The following is a 19,996-nucleotide window of genomic DNA, read 5'->3' as shown; positions in this document are numbered from 1 at the left end:
TTTATTTAAAGGCTCCCTGCACCAGAGTGGCTAAGAGGTTAGCCTTGGTGTTTGGCATCCGTGACTTTGAATGCTGGCTGTACTGCATAAGTGATAGGATATTAAGGAGGTCATTGAATCTTCCAAGTTTTGGCTTCCTTACTGATAAAATGGAGAGGAGAATTATTCCTGCCTTACAGAATTGTTTTGAACCTTAATAATATAATTACAGAACTTTGCTCAGGGATCAGCACCGAGAAAGCAATGGTATATCCCTCTCTTTGTTCATTGTAAGCTCCTTGAGAGCAGCCATCTACCTTACTTATCTTAGCCCAGCTCATTCATCTTATTTCAGTTGCTTAGTTCTCTGTTTTATATGTAGTAGTGTTCAATAAATGTACTGTTAAAGTACAGTTTAAAAAAGATTTTAAATAGGACTCATACAAATATAGAATAAATGCATGTCAAATTTATTTAGCTCTTTAATGAAGGAGCCAGCAAGATGATAAAGTCGATTTATTGAAGAAATAGAGGAAAAGGATTATGTAGTTTATACCAAAATAATTTTTCTATATTTGAGACATAATTGGCTTATTGCCTTATGGGGGAATAAAACCAAACCTTTAACGTAATCTTCTATTGTCGACATTTGTATCTCCACAGGACAGAAATCTTCTTGTTAACCTGCAGTCATAAAGTTCTTAGGCCTGTGAAACACTACTTTAGTCTGACATTGTGAGGATATGCAAGTTTCTTTTTGCTATTTCCAAGTTTGGTGTAATTATTCTAAATAGTTACAAGACCAAACCTAAAGTATTATTTATCTTAGAAAAAGATTAAGTGGGAATATGATTCTAGTATATAAGTATCTATTTTCTGCCTAAACTTATAATAAGTACTAGGACCATCCATAATTATGTTTTCTTAATGTTTCATTAAGAAGAATATAGGGATATTTAGGAAAATGCTACTAATTTCTACGATGATGCTTTGGAGGGGAACCACTTAATGAGTGCTTACAGGGACTATGTCAAGGGCTTTATATACATTTTAATTTAATCTGTAAACAATCTTGTGAGGTAGGCATTATCTCCATTTTGAAAATCAGGTAAATAAATCTCAGTGAGGTTAAATAAGATTATGTAGCCAATATGAGCCAGAATTGAAATTCAGTCTGATTCTCAGTCTTATATTGTCTCTAGTGCCTATGTTATAAACCTCCCTAAAAATTTTAAACTGTTCTAAATTTTAAGGTAGATCTCAAGTTAAACATACAGATGAGTGGGTCTAGTTTTGCTTACATGACAGCATATACAAAACAGTCCTTCTCCCTGGAAGAGACTTGCCATTTTGAAACCACTTCAGATAAGTGGTCTGTTCCCTGGCCGCTAGATTAAAACATATATGTTTTAAAGAAAAATCAAACCATTTCATTTGCTTTTTAAAGCTTTCTTCTCTCAGGTTGTCTTTGTCACTTACCTATCTTTCTTATATCTCTTCTGGCCCCCGAAATGTCTGTAGGTGGGCTGGATCCTTTCTATTCTGGATGAACTGCAGCTGAGCCCTCAGCCTCCTGTCGGGGTCCTTCCTCTGGGGACTGGGAACGACCTGGCTCGAACTCTCAACTGGGGAGGGGTAAGAACTGCTTTCACGGGCTGCCCGGGCCGTCAGGCAGAAGGAGCCTCGAACCCACAGATGTTCTAATGGAAGGGCAATATGCTACTGTTGTCCAAAGAATAAGTTAGAATTGAGGATCAGGGTGCCCATGCATCACGATTTCATCTGGGACCTTTTTCAGTTTAAACTTAGAATCATCTAGAGAAGAAAGTGTGGTATAAAAATGGGGGTTAGTATATAGGCCTGGGGCTTCTTGAGGTATCCATTGAGAGGCAGTTGTGTGGGTTGGTCTCAGGTCTTCATGTAAAGACCTGAACTGATTTTGACCCTTAGCCCCTGGCCAGAATAGCAAATCTGGTTCAGATTATAATCCTTACTTCGGGAGAGTTATGGCTTTTCTGGAGCATTTTGTTTTTCTGGTTGGTGTCATCATGGCTGTGTTATTCAGGTAGCCAGCTGTCCTTTCCACCAGAGAGCCAACTTTAGGCAGGCTTAGTGGAAGAAGTTTACCTGTCATTAACCAGCCGTTTTATTAATTTTTTTTTACAGTGTTAAGATAGTAAGAAGGCACAATTTGCTAACATATGCAGCCCCACCAGCTTTTTATCTATTCATAGGAGAGATTGGGCTGGGCTTCATGAAAATTATCTTCAGCTATTAGCAGATATTAATTTGACCTTTGTGTGAATTAACCTCGCTTGGGTGATAATTATCTTCAGATATTAGCAGATATTCATTCGGTATTGGGTGAATTAACCTCCTACAGGTCTTTTTTATTTTTTCAAGTGGGCATAGTGGAAATGATAATACATTAGTTGCTTCATGTAAATATGTTTATCACTGTTGACTCCTCTCATCCACATCAGTGACTTGACTATCCTTAATAATCATGCTGCCAATAACACATGCTCGAGGAGTAAGTGGTTGTCTAGTAGGGCAGCGCCTCAGACAGACTTGCCTTAGTAGTGTCCCTCTACAAGGTTAGGAGAGGTGAATGAGGTGGAAGGTTAATAGAAAAAGTTGTCTATCCTCTGCCACCGTGATTCTCTTCCTCCTCTTCCATATACACTTGTTCTGTGTATGTCTCAGATTCCTCTAGTAGGAGGCCTGGGGAGTCCTGTTTTCATTTTGACAGAAGCAACCCTCCAGCATGGCCCTCAAATGCCTACCAGTGACTGTTGGTTCTTGGTGCTGGCGAAAATGACTCCTCACCTCAAACCAGTTAGAGCAGTATTTCTATGCACAATACCTGGGACTGTTGTCTTAGATTCCAAGTACTGCAAGGAAACTACTTGCCCAGCCTTGCTAATTGCAAAATGAATAGAGAGCTATAGCAAAAGGGCTCTTGCTTGCATGAAATGCCTTTGGTTAATCTGTTCACTGCTCCAGGCAGCAATGCATATATTCTTTGATTCCTTAGGGCTACACTGATGAACCTGTCTCTAAGATCCTTTGCCAAGTGGAAGATGGGACAATTGTACAGCTAGATCGCTGGAACCTCCATGTGGAAAGAAACCCAGACTTGCCTCCAGAAGAACTTGAAGATGGCGTCTGTAAGGTTAGAGAGTTCTTTCTTCCGCAGAAGGGAAGCCTGGAGCATATACCTGAGCCACAGGAAATACAATCCTGGCTGGAGAATCATGCTGATTGCTTCCTATGAGATCACAGGATGATGTTTGAGTTCATGGCTACTAGGCCTACGAGCGTAACACTACTCCATGATTCTGCCCCACAGACTTTCTACCTGCTTCCAGAGCTCAGGGAGCTGTTCTCCATCCTCAACTTCCACACCAGAAAGAATGTATTCATTTTCTAATCTTTCAAGCATTGCAAGCTCATAACCCATGAGAAGGTGAAAACTACAGATGTTCTGAAGCATTAGGCATATGGTCTTTGGATGGAAAGATAACCTCCTGAGATTTGTAGTCTCCTACTAAATATCTCTTATGTGTAGGAAGTGTTAACTAAGTCAGTTTCATCACTGGGTTGGGACTTGAAGATGTCTAAATAAATATTTTGACTTAGTATTTTTCCTTCAGTGATTGAGCTTTCATTTCCACCCAAGACAAATCAAGAGACATGCATACATTAGTGCAGAGCCTCAGCAGAATATTTGGTTCTAAGTTCTGGTCTCAATTTCAGATAAATCTGACAGGTTGCCAAGTAGCCATTTCCTGCATATTACTTTCCACTTTTCTGCTGTGATAGTGTTTTCAAAGTTTTGCATGCATAAGAACATTCACGTGCAGATTATGGGGCCCAGTCCCCATTGATTCTGATCACGTAAATGCAGGGTTAAGGCCCTGGATCCGTACTTTAAATGGCATCCCCGGGTGCCTGGGTGGCTCAGTCGTTGAGCGTCTGCTTTCAGCTCGGGTCATGATCCCAGAGTCCTGGGATCGAGCCCCACATCGGGCTCCCTGCTCCGCAGGAAGCCTGCTTCTCCCTCTCCCTCTGCCCCTGCTTGTGTTCCCTCTCTCGCTCTCTCTCTCTGTGTCAAATAAATAAATAAAATCTTTAAAAAAATAATAAATAGCATCCCTGCTTTATTGGATTATGCCACTGATTGAGCCAACATTGTCATGGACATTTTCACTTTAAAATAAATAGAACCAGATATCCTATTAAACCAAACCAAAACCAGTTATTCATTAGCACCATGATCCTGACCAATTATGATAAACACTCAAGTTTATTATTTGGCTAAAATAGGTTAAAACATGTTTTATCTTGTCTTCACATTTTTTCCCCTAAACAATAATCCAGAAATCACAAGGTTTCTGTTAGCTATCATGACTGCTCAGTAGATTTGCGTTTATAATGTCATAGTGTTGTTTGAAACCACAGGTATCACTGTGGGATATACTTCTTTCTGATGTGTTCGACCTACAGAAACTGGGTAGGATATAGTCAAAGTGAAAAGAATTATACCGTATGGAAATTTTAAGGTCCTTTCCCCACCAAACTTAGAATGCTTAGGCCCTCAGTAGAAATCGCTATTTAAATCTCTTCCCAACAGCTTAAGAAATGGAAAGACCCGTTGGTACAGCCAGGGAACATTAATCCAGATAATTAAAGGGCTTTGAAAAATTAGATTTTTGAGGAGATGTGTAGGAAATTGGGCAATTTTTCCTGGAAAATATGAATAAGAACTTAGTAACAGACTAAATTGTTATATTATTTAGGGGATGGTGACCAGATGTTCTCCTAAAGCTATCAGTGAATGCTAAGACACGGGTTAGATTTGTAGCCAAGAAAACATAAATGGTAGGGATGAACATATCTGTGCTTTTGGCAAGATCACCAACCCTTGCTGTCATTACTAAGGCTTGGTATTTTGTTAAAGTGCAAGAACTGGACAATCTCAAATATGAAGCCAGGAGAATGAGACATGATTTTGGCATTGTTCTGTGTTTAGTTTCTCGCCTGTTCTCGTCAGTTGTAAACATTTCTAAAGGGGGCTGATTTGACCTCCGAATTTATGATAAGCTCTGACTCAGGGCCTCCATGGAGGGTTCATTCTTTATTTCCAATGGAAACCAAGGCCATCCGTTTTCTTCTGTATTAACATCTCTCTGTTACTCTCCCTCTCATTTCATTTATCTCTTAATGGGATGAGGTCCTCACTCTAGTCAAACAAAATCTTACTAGTCAAGGTGCATATGAAACCCTGTAATAAACCTACTTTTGAGATCTTGAGGGTTAAACACTTCTAACAGAAGAGAAGTAGATTTCTATCTGGAGGCTAAGCCTGGTAATTATCTGGAAACATTATCCAAGCTGAGATGAAATTGCTTCTCTATTTAGTTTAACATTTACCTTCCACTCTGAGTTGCAGAAGGGAAAATGGAAGAGCCACAATTTCCTTTCTAGCATTTTCCATGTGCTTTTCTCATTGTTCTAACATTGAAGCCTTAAAAGCACATGAATTTTGCAGTTCTGATGAAGGATTTTAGGTTGCATAGTCCTCTCCTTTACTAAGCTTGCGGTGGTAACAGCCAGGGACCCAGAGGACTCTAGGAAGGCTTGTGTGTGTACCCACATCTGTGTATCTTTAATTAAAGATACACAGATTATTAAAGATACATATTAAAGATACAAGGTCTCATAGACTAAATCAAAATTTGAGTAATACTCAAATATGAGTATTTGAGTAATACTCAAATATTGAGTAATACTGACAAATATGTATACACAAATATATTTTTTTTTCCCTGTAGATCAGGGGTAGCTGAATATTTCCCTCTGCCCTATTGCTTATGACTTATGTCAAAAATATATTTTAAAAAATGGAAGGGTAAACATATTAAATATTACTCATTTGAAATTGCAATATTAATATGCTGGACACAAATTCTCAAAAGGTATATTCACTGATTAGCTTACACATGATCTTTCCATTCGAATTGACTTTCTAAGTTTGCTTAGTGAGTCATTCTTTGTAACTTTTGGGCATGTGCTTCCCTCAGCTTAATTGGGCTCTCTTTTTAATATCCACAAGAATACTTCCCTTTTAATAATTTGTATTTGCATCACTTGTTTCCTATACTACTTAAAATTCTTGGGAGTGTTATTTGATTTGAGCTTTAACTAATGAATTCAAAAATCCCCTGTTCCTTCTCTGCAAACACCTTCTGCGTTGGGTTGTGACTTATCTCTTTCCCAGGGACTGCCCGAGAGAAGGTTTCTGGTGTTAGGCTTCATTTTACTCTTTCTGCCTGGTTACGCACCACTTCACCTCTACTTTGTTCCTCATTGCAGCTTCCTCTGAATGTTTTCAATAATTACTTCAGCCTTGGATTTGATGCCCACGTCACACTGGAGTTCCATGAATCCAGAGGTGAGGACAACGTCCCATTCCCATCTCCCAGGGAGGAAGTTTCCAGCAGGTGTTTTGCATGTTCCCTTCTGTTTGCATATCACTTAAGTATTGACAATGTGCATCAGTGTTGTTCATTTTAACTTTCGTGATGACCCTGGGAGCTAGACAAGATAGGAACTTGTTACAGATAGGACCCTGAGACCTAGTTGTTTAGGGTCTCAGAGATGTAAAGGATGACATCAGATGGATGTTCCAGGTCTCAGACTGCTAATTTTTAAGTTTGACTAGAAACTTTGAGGTTAGTGAACTACTAGGAAGTGATAAAGTTTCTTTCATTTGAGTCATTAAGATATTCACAGCTTCTTGAACCACCGATTGTTGAAGTCCAACACTTTATAAACCAGGGCCATTGAAATCTGGCAGCAAAAACATACAAGTCCTCCCTGGGTGCAGAAAAGAGACAGCAGTCATCTTAGAACAGTAGGGGAGCTGATCCGTGGTTTAGGTGGAAAGAAAGGGTGGTGATTGGATTGGGGGTGGAGGTGCTGGGAATGCCCATCGGACAAGCTAGAGGGGTGAATGAGAGCCAGTGTTCATGTCAAGGGCCAAAAGAGATGGTGGCAAGATTGGGGAACAAAACCATTTTTGAAAGAGAAATAAGATGAAATAATGGCACGCAGTTATATACTTCATCACATTTCTTACGACATTCAGAGCTGAGAAAGTTTAGGATCTGGGCTTATGTTTTGAATCCCCAATCTTCTGTGCTCAAGCTCACTCACCTGCTGTGTCTTCATCTCTCAAAATCTCTTTTAAATGTAACTATATACATCTGTGTCTTTGCCTGTATCTACTTCTGTACCTAGTCTCTTGTGAATGTTAATATATAACCAAAATCATGCCAGGCAGTAGGTTAGTGAGTGTGTTGTGAGATAAAAGTCCATACATGAGAGGATTATTTTACTTCTTTTCCTCCAGATTCTTCAAGAGCATCAGTGGTTTTAACTCCTGGAATTTGAAGTACAGAGACCTAAAAGTTAGAATTCAAATGTCCAGATTCTAGTAATAACACAGAGGAAATTCTGATAACACTTCTATGCACTAAAGGTCAAGAGTGGAGTAGTAGGATTAAGGGTGTTAGAATACAAAATATAAGTGAAGTCCAAACCTGTAATTCTCTTACTGGGATCAGCAATTTTGGTAGGCTTTGCCTTCCTGCTTTCATAAGGCTTTGAGGGTCAAATGCTGTGTCAAATAAAAGCAGTACTCAGCATAACACCCTCCATCCTCCTTCCATGTCGATGTAAATGGTATGTTGGCTAATTGAATTTAAATTAAATAATTAAAATAAAATAAAATAAAAGCGATGCTGATCGAAGAGAAAGCCATAGTTTGACTTTTCCCTCTGAAAGGTTGGTTGATAACAGAACCACAAATATCAAATACCCAGATCAGAAACACCACCACCCTCCCATTTCCCTGCCATGGACAGCTCTTGGAGGTAGATATTCAGGGAGTCCTACTTTAGAGCCCACATTTATAGTCTGTTGGTCTCCCTATATTTTAGAAGACTTGATTTGGGGAAGTAAATGGAGATTACTTTCCTCATTTCTTAACCCATTTTTTTCCCTCATATTCTTCAGGAGACTCTGGCTCTGGGCTTCCTAATAAAATCCTTCAGTTTCTTAACAATGCTTATAATATAATTATCACCAATGCATGCATCTTCCAAAATAGACATCCTGGCATGAAAAGGGCCTAAATGAGTAAGTGGCAGACAGTGAGCTCATTTAAGGGAGCCTAATATTTTGTCTAATTAATCTGACAATCTCCTAATGATACATTTCCTTGTACTGTGATGAAACTTTCGTGTCTCAGAGTGAAGGGAACAGAGAGAGACATCAAGGAGGAAAGACAAGGCTTAGAAGAGAATTCTTGAAGGAAAGTGATTTTTTTTTTAAAAGTTGTGCGACTATTTCATTTGAAAAGGAATATGCAAACTGTGGTATATATATATATATATATACACACACACACACACATATACACACACATAGTGTAATATATGTGTGATTATAAAATAATTGGTTAAAAGATGCAAAGCATTAGTCTTGTATAGATTATTTTTGAGGCTTAGTGTAAGTGCTTTCAAGCAGCATGAAATGGAATTGCAAACATTTGACCTGCAGGTAAGCTAGAGCCCTTGAGGAAAACCAGCCACTGAAGAGCTGATAAGAGAAAACTGATGTTGACTGAGACTAATAGCTGCAATATTCATGAAGATGGTATAGAGATAAATATCTACAAAATGTTGGAAACAGATTTGGTTGATATGCCTATATCAGAGGTGTGGACTTCTTAATACCTGTTAATCTATTTACTTTGCATTAATTTATGATGAAAAGTATAATCACACAAGCTAATTTTCTTTTTTTGCTTTTGCTATTTTCTGTTTATTTGGATTTTCCCCATATTTTTACATGGATAATCAAGAAATCTCAAGCTCACCTGCAAAAGGAAAAGCAAGATAGTATGGCTACATTTTCAACAGGGGCAGACTTATTTCTTTTGGTATTAAGTGGCTATTCTCAAGCCAAGAACACTTCAAACTGTTCTCAAATGCAGACACTCACAGTTTGAGACATCATGACAAAACTTGTATCATTTGCCATGAAATACTTGGAGGGTGACCTCATGAGAGCCATTTTAAAAAAAGCCTCATGAGAGCCATTATAAAAAAATGAGCTTGTATAGAATAACCTATTAGGTATTAATAAAAGATGTGTGTGTGTGTGTGTGTGTGTGTGTGTACATACTTGGGAATTATTCTAATCTATCTATATGAAGTGGGTAATAAATACAAATCTCACTAAGGCAGAATCTTTAAAAATGTAATTGCAGAAGCAATTTTTGGCATAGATGTGAAATAGCCCATCAAATAGAGGGGACAATTAAAAACATTTGAGATAGTTTATTGGTGGTATTACTGTTTAAATGCTTTTAGAATTACCAGTAGAAAATCAAGCGAAGAGTAAAGATAGTCTTAACATTTTGATTGACTTTGTATAAAAAGAATGCAAACATTTGAATAATTTGGGTTTCTATATTTGATCAGAAAGTAGGTTTAGTTCATTTGATTAGAAAATAGAGATGCTTTCTTCTTATTAAAGTGGCTAAACCATGCGTGGTTGAACTGTTCCTTGCATATCAGAAAGTGCAGTCTTTTGGAACAGGATTTGGAGATGTAACAGAATTGGCGATTTAATTTTTAGCTGGAGTCTTGCCCAGAACTTTAATAATTATTGCATTATGACAGCGCTTGAGCAAGTAGATTGAAAATATTCCCATCTATTAATGTATAGCCATGTTAACAATGATTATGGTTATCAGGTGGCAAAGTTAGGTCTCACTTTGCCAGCTATATGAATTAGATTCTAATTTTTTTGGACATGAAGGATATTAAGCACCTCAAACATTTAGCCTGAGGTTGGATGCTTAAATTTTACTGCCTCACTGAAATTACTTACTCAGAGGAGTTGAACCTTATGCTACAAGGTCAGGGAAATACAATTATGATTCTAGAGGAGGCAGTATTTAAATTTGATTTAAAATTTACTATTTTCACTGAATATACAGAGACATGCAGATCAGCATGTTTTCAAGGATTATGAATGTTTCATGATTCATATGGAGAATGAACAGATTCTTTAAAAAGACGTTTCAATGGCTTGCTAAATTTCATCATCACCATCACTGCAAAGCACACACTCTCAGTCTTAGATCTAGGTACTGAGACTCAAACATTTGAGAAACTCTCACTGTCCAAGGTTCTCTGTCTATAACCTTTTTTTCCATTTTGAACCTCTGCATGGCACCTACCCTTCATTCAAGATTCAAGTGTTGAATCTTGCCTCTGGAACACTTTTGATCATTCCCTTTATGTGTGACTCTCACTTCATCTGATATAGGCATATACAGAAGGATGTTATACTTTCATTTTCAAATTTATCTCCTCCACTCTAAACTCATGCAGGCAAAAGACCATATCTTCTTATATTCCCTTTGCCGAGTCCATGGCTATCTCAATAAGTGTTAGTTACAGTAATGGAGACTGTAATCAGAGGATAGGCCCCATATATAATGTAAAAGGTAACAGTAGAAAGGAATATATAGTAGGGATAAGATTAGTTGTATAGGCAGTAAATAATACAGGAATTTGGCAGGGAAAATCTATCAGGGGAAATTTTCCAGAAAGGGTAAGAGGGAGCTGAGAGATAAAGGAGGAGTGTGAAAAATGTAGAAAAGAAGTAAAGTGGGTGAGGGCATTTCAGACAGCAAAGTATAGAGGGACAAATGAGCTTGTGATAAAGATGGGATGACCAATTAATACATAATGAAAGAGTTTCGGTGTTAGAAAAATGGATAATGTTGGTAAAACTATTTGTCCTTAATGGGAGATGATGTTGGAAGACAAGATTTTTTTTGGATATATACAATTTGAATTGAAGGTGGCATTGTTAGTGTAGGCATAGATTTTGGGATTGTTTATGTATATATAACTGAAGTCTTAAGATTAGGTACATACCTAATGCAGAGGAATGTAGTGTGAGTTTTGTGCAGTTCAAATTGCTTATTGATTTTTATAAACATAGACTTGAACTTGTATTTATGAATATCTCCTCTAATATGCCAGACCAATTACAGACAAAAGTAGAGTTTAGGATCCTATTCTGATGGCACAGATGTTATTGTGTTGTACATAAAAATAGGATTAATATATTAAATCAATGGAGTGGAAGTTATCCAGAACCTTATTATCACCATAACTGGATTATATCTAGAGCCAAATCACTTAGGTGATTTAGATGATGAGATTTGGGAAGTTTGAGTTAATAAGATTTAGGTGAGATTTTTGGGTTTTGAGTTGATGCCCTAATGGGGATGAGACTTTTGGGGACCTTGGAAGGAATGAATGTTTTTCATATGGGAAAGATGTGAATCATAGGGGTCAGATGGTGGGAAGTGGTAGGTAGAATTTTGGCTTTTATGACCTTTGCTATTGGTATCATTCTTGTTGGTTAGGTTATTTTACATGGCAAAAAGACTTTTTTAGTGTTATTGAGGTCAATAATTAGCTGACCTTATACAGGAAGATAATTCTGGGTTATCTGAGTGGGCCCAATGTGATACCATGAGCCCTTCAAAGTGTAAGTGAAAAGTTAAATAGGAAGTCAAAGAGATGTGGCAGAAGGGGAGTCGGATAGATTTGAAGTGTGAAAAGCACTTGATGTGCCCCTGCTGGCTTTGACAGTGGAGGGGATCCCAAGCCAAGGACTCCAGGAGGGCTCTAGAAGTTGAGAATGAACCCTCGCCAACAGCCAGCAAGGAAAAAGAACTTCACTTCTCCAATTGCAAGGAAATAGGTTTTGGCAACTATCTGAATAAACTTTGAAGTGAATCCTTTTTTTTAAAGATTTTATTTATTTATTTATTTATTTATTTATTTATTTAGAGAGCATGTGTGAGTGGAGGGCGCAGAGGAAGAGGGGGAGAGAGAGAATCTCAAGCAGACCCCACTGAGTGTGGAGCCCGATACAGGGCTTGATCTCACGACCCTGAAATCACGCCCTGAGAGGAAATCAAGAGTTGGAAGCTTAACCAACTGAGCCACCCAGGCACCTGTGAAAGTGAATCCTTTTTAGAGCCCCCAGAGAAGACCTGCAGGCTGACACCTTGATTTTGGCCTTGGAAGACCCTAAGTAGAGGACTCAGGAGAGCCCAGTCCAGATTTTGGCCTAGGGAATAAGAAATCAAATGGATGTTTTAAGCTGCCACATTTTCAGGAATAGAAAACAAATACAATTAATGTTGGTGTCCAATCAGATTATAAATAGGCTAATGGCCTAGACATACACAGTGAGCATTTAGATCTCACTTGGTTATACCCTGTCTTTGTGGAAGAGGAAGATGGGCAATGTAGCAGTAAGTCATGGATGCTTCCACTACTGGGATCTTGGGATAATTTGAGTATTATTGGCATTTCTTGAGAATGGCCTTTCATAGTTGACCTCATACCAATTAACAGATAAAACTTCCTTAAGGAACAAGAATGCTTAAACTTTCTTACTGTCCTTTCCCAATTCTGTGAGCCCCCTTTTCTGGATATAGTTGGGGACCACGTTCCTTGGACCTTCTCAAAGACCTGTCAGTTCTTATACATACACATAGACATATTCAGCCACTCAACACGTTAAAAGCCAATAAGGAATGATTAAGTACTATTATTTGCAGACTGTCCCTTGCTTTCTTAGGGACTGGCGTCTGCAGGGAGTAGGGAAGCTCTAACACTACCCAACATCTCTCTCAGCTCCAGCCAACCTTTGTTTCTGAGGCTTTTTGGAGTAGGGTAGATATTAAAATGGAAAAAGTGTTTAATCATCAAGACAGGCTCAATCAGGGAGTCAGGAGTATAATACCATTATACTGTCAGCAGAGATAACAGAATTTACCTCCATCTTTTCTATTTTCAGGGCTAAGGAATATGTGTGACTCTTTTCCTACCTCATTATCTTTCTGACACCTCTCTAAATGCTAGTATCTTAACTTGTTTAGTTTTACATATTAACTGAATTTTATCTAGTTAAATTACATCTGAAGTGACTGTTTTCATCAGCTGTGTCAGTGAAATCACCAAAAACTCAGTTTATTTATTAACTTTATTCTACTCTTTTGGTTCCTACAAAACATTTTTGATCTCTTGAGAGAAAAGTATTTCTTTAAAGGGAAAAAAAAAAACCCAAACAAACCTTAGGCTCATAGGAAAACCCCTTAAGAATGTGAACCTTTTCCAAACCATAAAATACTGTTCTAAAAAGTACATGTTAATAGTTGATGCATGATTCACTTGATAGCTGCAGATGTTAGTGCCCTGAAAAAGTTCTATGCCAGAACTGTGGGTGCCATTTTCCATTTTCTTATTATAACTTGCTTGATAGCCAGCTCTGACCTTCTTTCTTTCATTCTTTTTAAAATTAGGGATTATGTACCCATGATAAATTGCATGGCAACAGAAATTCTAATTTTGCCTCTGGTTCCATAAAGCAAGAGTTAATGCAACTGAAAATGGTACCCAGCCAAATTTGAGTTAAGAAAGGTTAAAAAACAAACAAACAAACAAACAAACAATGTTACTTAGCAGCCAAATTTATCCTAAAGGCCCATACTGTAAAAATGGTGAATTCTGGGTCCACAAATGGGGACCAGGGAGACAGAGCACTAAGTACCACTTTTATCACTTTTTTTTGTTTAGTCTAACCTGTAAATTAACCTTTAACTTTTGTTTGATTTTGTTTCTAGGGTTCAGAGTACTTAATTCAATAGAATAGAGGGAATGTTTAAGGAGAGGTATGAGATACGGAAACTTAAATATGTAAAAACTCTCAAGAGTCAAATTACAACATACGACTTTATTTTTTTTTTAAGTTTGCAAGCTTTCACTCAGTTTCCATGTTATGTGCTAATATTATATTCTAATAATCATGTAAATAATCTAACGATCCTAGGTCTAGGATTATTCCTTGAGATTGTGCAGCTCTTACTCTATGGCATCTTAGTGAGGGAGCTCTTTGCTCCTTTTCCTCATCTAGACAATTGTTGAGATTTGCCATTCAAACACAGGGCCAGGACTTGAACAGTTTCAGCTAGTCAGCCAGCTGTCTGTTGAGAAACAATTTGAAGAGAGACCTTGCCCTAAGAAGGGATTAATGAGCATATGGGATAAAATAGCAGAAGGCAAGACATTGACCATGGGTCTCATTGGAATGTCTTGGAATTCTATTAGGAAGAATGTAAGGAAGTAATTTTTCACTTAGGGATTTTATAATCCCTTATATTTGTGTGAACATTCTCCGATGCAGATTCTTGTTTAACCTTTTTTGTGGTCTTCAACCTATATAACAAACAGGACCATACTCAAAATTAAACCATTTTTCACCCACAGCCTTTGCTGTCATATGCCCTGAATCCATTTAGCAGTTCACCTGCATATATGTATATTTATGTATCTCCAGTAAATCAATTTTTCAAGGCCTGTTACAAACAAAAGCACAGATAGTAGTTAGGAGGTTTGGTAAAATGTGAAAGCAAATTCTCTATTAATTTTGATCCAAATTTCCAGTATTTAATTACATTTGGAAGCTGCATACATAGTTTATAGAAGACGTGCCCGATGGAGGTCAAAGCAGATAATCACCCCTCATCACCCTCCTTTGTCCTGTCACCCTTGCCTTGGATCCCTGCCAGCCCTCTATTCTGAATAGAGTCCAGAGTGTCTCAACTTTTAATGTTAATCACCTGGAGATCTTGTTAAATCATGATTCCTAGACACCACCCCCTAAACATTATAATTCAGCAGGTCTGGAATAGAGCTAATAATTTGCATTTCTAACAAACTTCCAGTTGATGCTGATGCTGCCATTTTGGGGCTACACTTTTGTAGCACTGGACAACTATACCAACTGGCCTGTAACTAAGGGAAAGATGATAATAAGGCTGTTGACTCTATTGGATCTGTGGGGTGGGGAGGGAGGGGGAAGAAGAAGAGTGTTAGTGGAAGTCACTACCTTTAATGAGGTCTCCATAACAAAACTACCTGTTTCCTTTCACAGAAGCAAATCCAGAGAAATTCAACAGTCGTTTTCGAAATAAAATGTTCTATGCAGGAGTAAGTATATATTCTATTTTATAATTATTATGTATTATTTAATACTAATTAAATACTAATTACTCATTGGTAATAAGGATACTAACTATATGAAAAATCATTATCCATCTCAGATGTTTCTAAATATTTCTATGTATGATTACAATTTAATGCCTTGGTTTACAATTAAGATGTATTTAAGTTGGTAGAAAGGGAGCTGGTGTTCATCATCTTTGAACTTCAAAGCTTGAAGGCTTCCTATCGTATGGAGGGGATGATATTCAAGGAGCGATAAGAGAAACATCAAAGGCAGTCTAGAGAATGGGGGAGTTAGCCAGACTGAAAGATGTATGGAAAGTCTTGGGTAAGAATGTGGTTTGTACAGGAGTACATACGCATCAGTGTTTGGAGGAGAAATTGGCAGAGGCTGGGCAGTTTCTCGTGGAAGCATATATGTGAATAAAGGAGGTCTTTTTTCCTTCTCCTCAGGGACATCCCTGGGGATGAATGGCCAGAAAGGGGGGGAGGTGTGTGGAAAGGCCTCCAAATTACTGATTTAAAAAAAATGTAGTTTAAATTTAGACCACCGGATAGAGAGAATTGAAATGAAAGGGGAGACGGTGGAGCAAGAAATTCTTAGTGGCAAGTTAAAGATGATATCAGCACCCAATGGTCAAGTAGGAGGTCAGGAAAGGTCATCAGAATAAATCTTCCAACTGACCCTTGGAATTACCTACTTTTTAACTTTTCTACTGTGTTCTTAAATTTTATTACAGGTTATAGTTTGAAAACAAAGAGAGTTTTCAGCTTGACAGCCACTGCATTTGGCTTTGCATTTAGCAAGAAAAGAACTTCTTTATATTTTGAATAATTTAGAAGCATTAGGAACTATTTATAATATGGAAGCAAGGATTTGGCATAACCATGTGATTAAGTTTGGTTTTTCTCCTTTATTTCTTTGTGGTATAGGCGGCTTTTTCTGATTTCCTACAGAGAAGTTCTAGAGATCTATCCAAACATGTTAAAGTTGTTGTAAGTATTGAACATGTTGACTCAGTTCATTTGAATATAAATATATATGCTGCAAAAAACATACCCCAAATGCCAGTTTATGTACTTAGATTAATCAGTGGGTTGCATTAATTCCAGAAATCATTTAATGTAGTTCATTCAGCCAACATTTCTGAGAATATAGCCCTGTGTTGGCAACTGTCTTAGTTGCTGGGGATGGACAGACAGCTAGTTTCACTCCTGAAGAAACTCACAGTTGAATCGCAGAGACAGGCACGTAAGTCATTGCATAACACTGTAGTTAATATTGTTGACTATGTACACAGTATGGTGGTGGTGCAAAGAGGGAAATGGAAACTGACTGTGGTGGGTTCAGGGAAGCTTTCATCAAAGAAGTGATGTTGAGCTGGGTCTTGATGTAGAAATAGGTGCTCACCCAACAAATATCTTTATTTCAAGGCTACTTGAGGACTCTCCATTTTAGAAAAATGCATTCATTTTATTTTTTTGTGATGATTCATTCTGTAGGCTAGCCAGGTTTCTTCACCACTGAATGGTTTGTTTGTTTTTGGTGCTATTTCTTCCTGGGTTTCTATCCCAGGTTTTTAGACACACACTGAGAGAGGGAATATTACCTTTTCTCTAGGAGCTGTACTTTAAAATAGCGTATCTTTAGGGGCACCTGGGTGGCATAGTTGGTTAAGCACCTGACTTTTAGTTTCTGCTCAGGTCGTGATCTCAGGGTCATGAGATTGAGCTCCAAGTCAGGCTCTGAGCCCAGGGCAGAATCTGCTTGGGATTCTCTCCCTTTCCCCTTTCCCTCCCCCTCCGCCCCTCTGTGTGCATGCCTGCTCTCTCTCTCTCTCTCTCATAAATAAATAAATAAATAAAATATTTAAAAAATAAAATAGCGTATCATTAGTTATTAAGAAAGACCTAAAATGCTTCCTTATAGCAACCAAGTTAAAAGGAGCAAACATGACTATTGTACATAATAGTCTAAGGAGAAAGAAAAAGAAAAAATAAATATATGATGGAGAAGGAATGTGATATAGAAATGCTTGAATTTATCATAGCATAGATAAAGAATAGAATATGTGATGAGAGGGGACAGAACAACGGAAATACATGAGAAGACAGAAATACAGAAAAATATACATGGGTGTATAGAGGAGCAGGAGAGGGATACCAATTAAAATTTGTAATCACCATGCAGCAAAAGCAGTTCTAAGAGGGAAGTTTATAGCAATTGAGGCCAGGCCTATCTCAAAAAAAACCAAGAAAAATCACAAGCAACCTAACCTTACACCTAAAGGAGCTATAAAAAGAACAACAAAGCCCAAAGCCAGTAGAAGGAAGGAAATAGTAAAGATTAGAGCAGAAATAAATGAAATAGAGACTAAAAAAGCAATAGAAAAGATCAATAAAACCAGGAGCTGGTTCTTTGAAAAGATAAACAAAATTGGTAAACCCTTAGCCAGACTCATCAAGACAAAAAGAGAGAAGACTCCAATAAATAGAAATGAAGGCGGAGGAATAATAACCAACACCACAGAAATACAAAGGATTTTAAGAGAATATTATGAAAAATTATATGCCAACAAATTGGACAACCTAGAAGAAATGGATACTTTCCTAGAAATATATAAGCTTCAAAAACTGAATTAGGAAGAGAGAGAAAATTTGAACAGACCAATTATTGGCAATGAAATTAAATCAGTAATCTAACTCCTGCCAAACATAAGTCCAGGACCAGATGGCTTCAGGGTGTGAATTCTACCAAACTTTTAAAGAAGAGTTAATACTATTCTCAAACTATTCCAAAAAATAGTTGAGGAAGGAAAGCTTCTAAATTCATTCTATGAGACCAGCATTACTCTGATACCAAAACCAGACAAAGACACCACAAAAAAAGAAAACTACAGGCTCCTATCTCTGATGAACATAGATGCAAAAACCTTCAACAAAATATTAGCAAACTGAACTCAATAATACATTAAAAAAAATATTCACCACAGTCATGTGGGATTTATTCCAGGGATGCTAGAGTGGTTCAGTATTCACAAATCAATCAACATGATACATCACATTAACAAGAGAAAGGGAAAAAATCACATGATCATCTCACAGATGCAGGAAAAGCATTTGATAAAGTACAACAGTCATTTATGATAAAAAGTCTCAACAAGTAGGCTTAGAGGGAACACACCTCAACATAATGAAGGCCATATACAAAAAAACCCACAGCTAACATCATACTCAATGGTGAAAACAGAACTTTTCCTCTAAGATCAGGAACAAAACAAGGATGTCCACTCTCATCACTTTTATTCAACATAGTACAGGAAGTCCTAGTGCAGCAATCAGACAAAAAAAAGAAATAAGGCATTTATATTGGTGAAGAAGTAGTAAAACTGTCACTATTTGCAGATAACATCATAATGAATATATAGAAAACCCTAAAGATTCCACACACACACAAAAATCTAGAACTGATTAATGAATTCAGTAAAGTCACAGGAAACAAAATTAATACATAGAAATCCGTTGCATTTCTATACATTAATAATGAAGTAGCAGAAAGAAATTAGGAAAACAATTCCATTTACAACTGCACCTAAGGAAATGAAAGACCTGTACTCTGAAAACTGTAAAACACTGATGAAAGAAATTGAAGATGGCACAAATGGAAAGATATTCCATGCTCATGGACTGGAAGAACCAATATTGTTAAAATGTCCATACTACTCAAAGCAATCTTTGGATTTAATGCAATCCCTATCAAAATGCCAAGCATTTTTCACAGAATTAGAACAAATAATACTAAAATTTGTGTGGAACCACAAAAAAACTCCAAATAGCCTTTCTTGAGAAAGAAGAACAAAACTAGGGGCACCTGGGTGGCTCATTCAGTTAAGCATTTGCCTTCGGCTCAGGTCATGATCCCAGGGTTCCTGGAATTAAGCCCACATCTGACTCCCTGCTCAGTGGGGAGTCTGCTTCTCCCTCTCCCTTTGCCCCTCCTCCCCAGCTCATGTTCTCTCTCGCCACCTCTGTCTCTCTCTCTCTCTCTCAAATAAATCTTTTTTTTTGAAAACAGAACAAAGCTGGGGTTATCACAATTCCGTATTTTAAGATATGCTACCAAGCTGTAGTAATCAAAACAATATCAAACTGGCACAAAAATAGACACATAGATCCATGGAACAGAATAGAGAGCCCAGAAATAAAGCCATGCTTATATGTCAATTTATGACAAAGGAGGCAAGAATATACAATGGGGACAGGACCATCTCTTCAACAAATCGTGCTGGAGAAACTGGACAGCTACATGCAAAAGAGTGAGACTAGACCACTTTCTTACACCACACACAAAAATAAACTCAAAGTGGATTAAAGACCTAAATATGAGACCTGAAACTATAAAACTCCTAAAAGAAAACATAGGCAGTAATCTCTTTGAGATTGGCCATAGAAACATTCTAGATATGTCTCCTGAGGCAAAGGAAACAAAAGCAAAAATAAATTACTAGGACTACACCAAAATAAAAAGCTTTTACACAGTGAAAGAAACCATCAACAAAACAAAGAGGCAACCTACTGAATGGGAGAAGATACTTGCAAGTGATATATCTGATAAGGGGTTAATATCCAAAATATGTAAGGAATTTATACAACACACACAAATCCAATTGAAAAATGAGCAGAGGACTTGAATAGACACTTTTCCCAAAGAAGATGTACAGATGGCCAACAGCCACGTGAAAAGATGCTTAACATCACTAATCATCAGAGAAATGCAAATCAAAGCTACAATGAGGTATTACCTCACACTTGTCAAAATGACTGGAATCAAAAAGACAAGA

General features: G+C 37.5%; 1 protein-coding gene across 2 annotated transcripts in view; it reads left to right on the top strand.

Moving 5' to 3' along the window:
- The window catches only part of DGKI (diacylglycerol kinase iota), a 431,941-nt gene that overhangs the window by 249,064 nt on the left and 162,881 nt on the right, over positions 1-19,996 (top strand). For both annotated transcript variants that reach the window (XM_021692768.1, XM_044919913.1), the window contains exons 13-17: positions 1,501-1,614; positions 3,017-3,154; positions 6,358-6,436; positions 15,085-15,140; positions 16,089-16,151. In XM_021692768.1, coding sequence (XP_021548443.1) covers positions 1,501-1,614; positions 3,017-3,154; positions 6,358-6,436; positions 15,085-15,140; positions 16,089-16,151 — 450 coding nt within the window. The remainder of the gene's footprint in view (positions 1-1,500; positions 1,615-3,016; positions 3,155-6,357; positions 6,437-15,084; positions 15,141-16,088; positions 16,152-19,996) is intronic.

Source organism: Neomonachus schauinslandi, chromosome 12, assembly GCF_002201575.2.
Source record: "Neomonachus schauinslandi chromosome 12, ASM220157v2, whole genome shotgun sequence".
In the NCBI taxonomy this organism is placed as follows: domain Eukaryota; kingdom Metazoa; phylum Chordata; class Mammalia; order Carnivora; family Phocidae; genus Neomonachus; species Neomonachus schauinslandi.
Note: the sequence above shows the minus strand (reverse complement) of the source record. Positions and strands in the feature narration are given on the sequence as shown.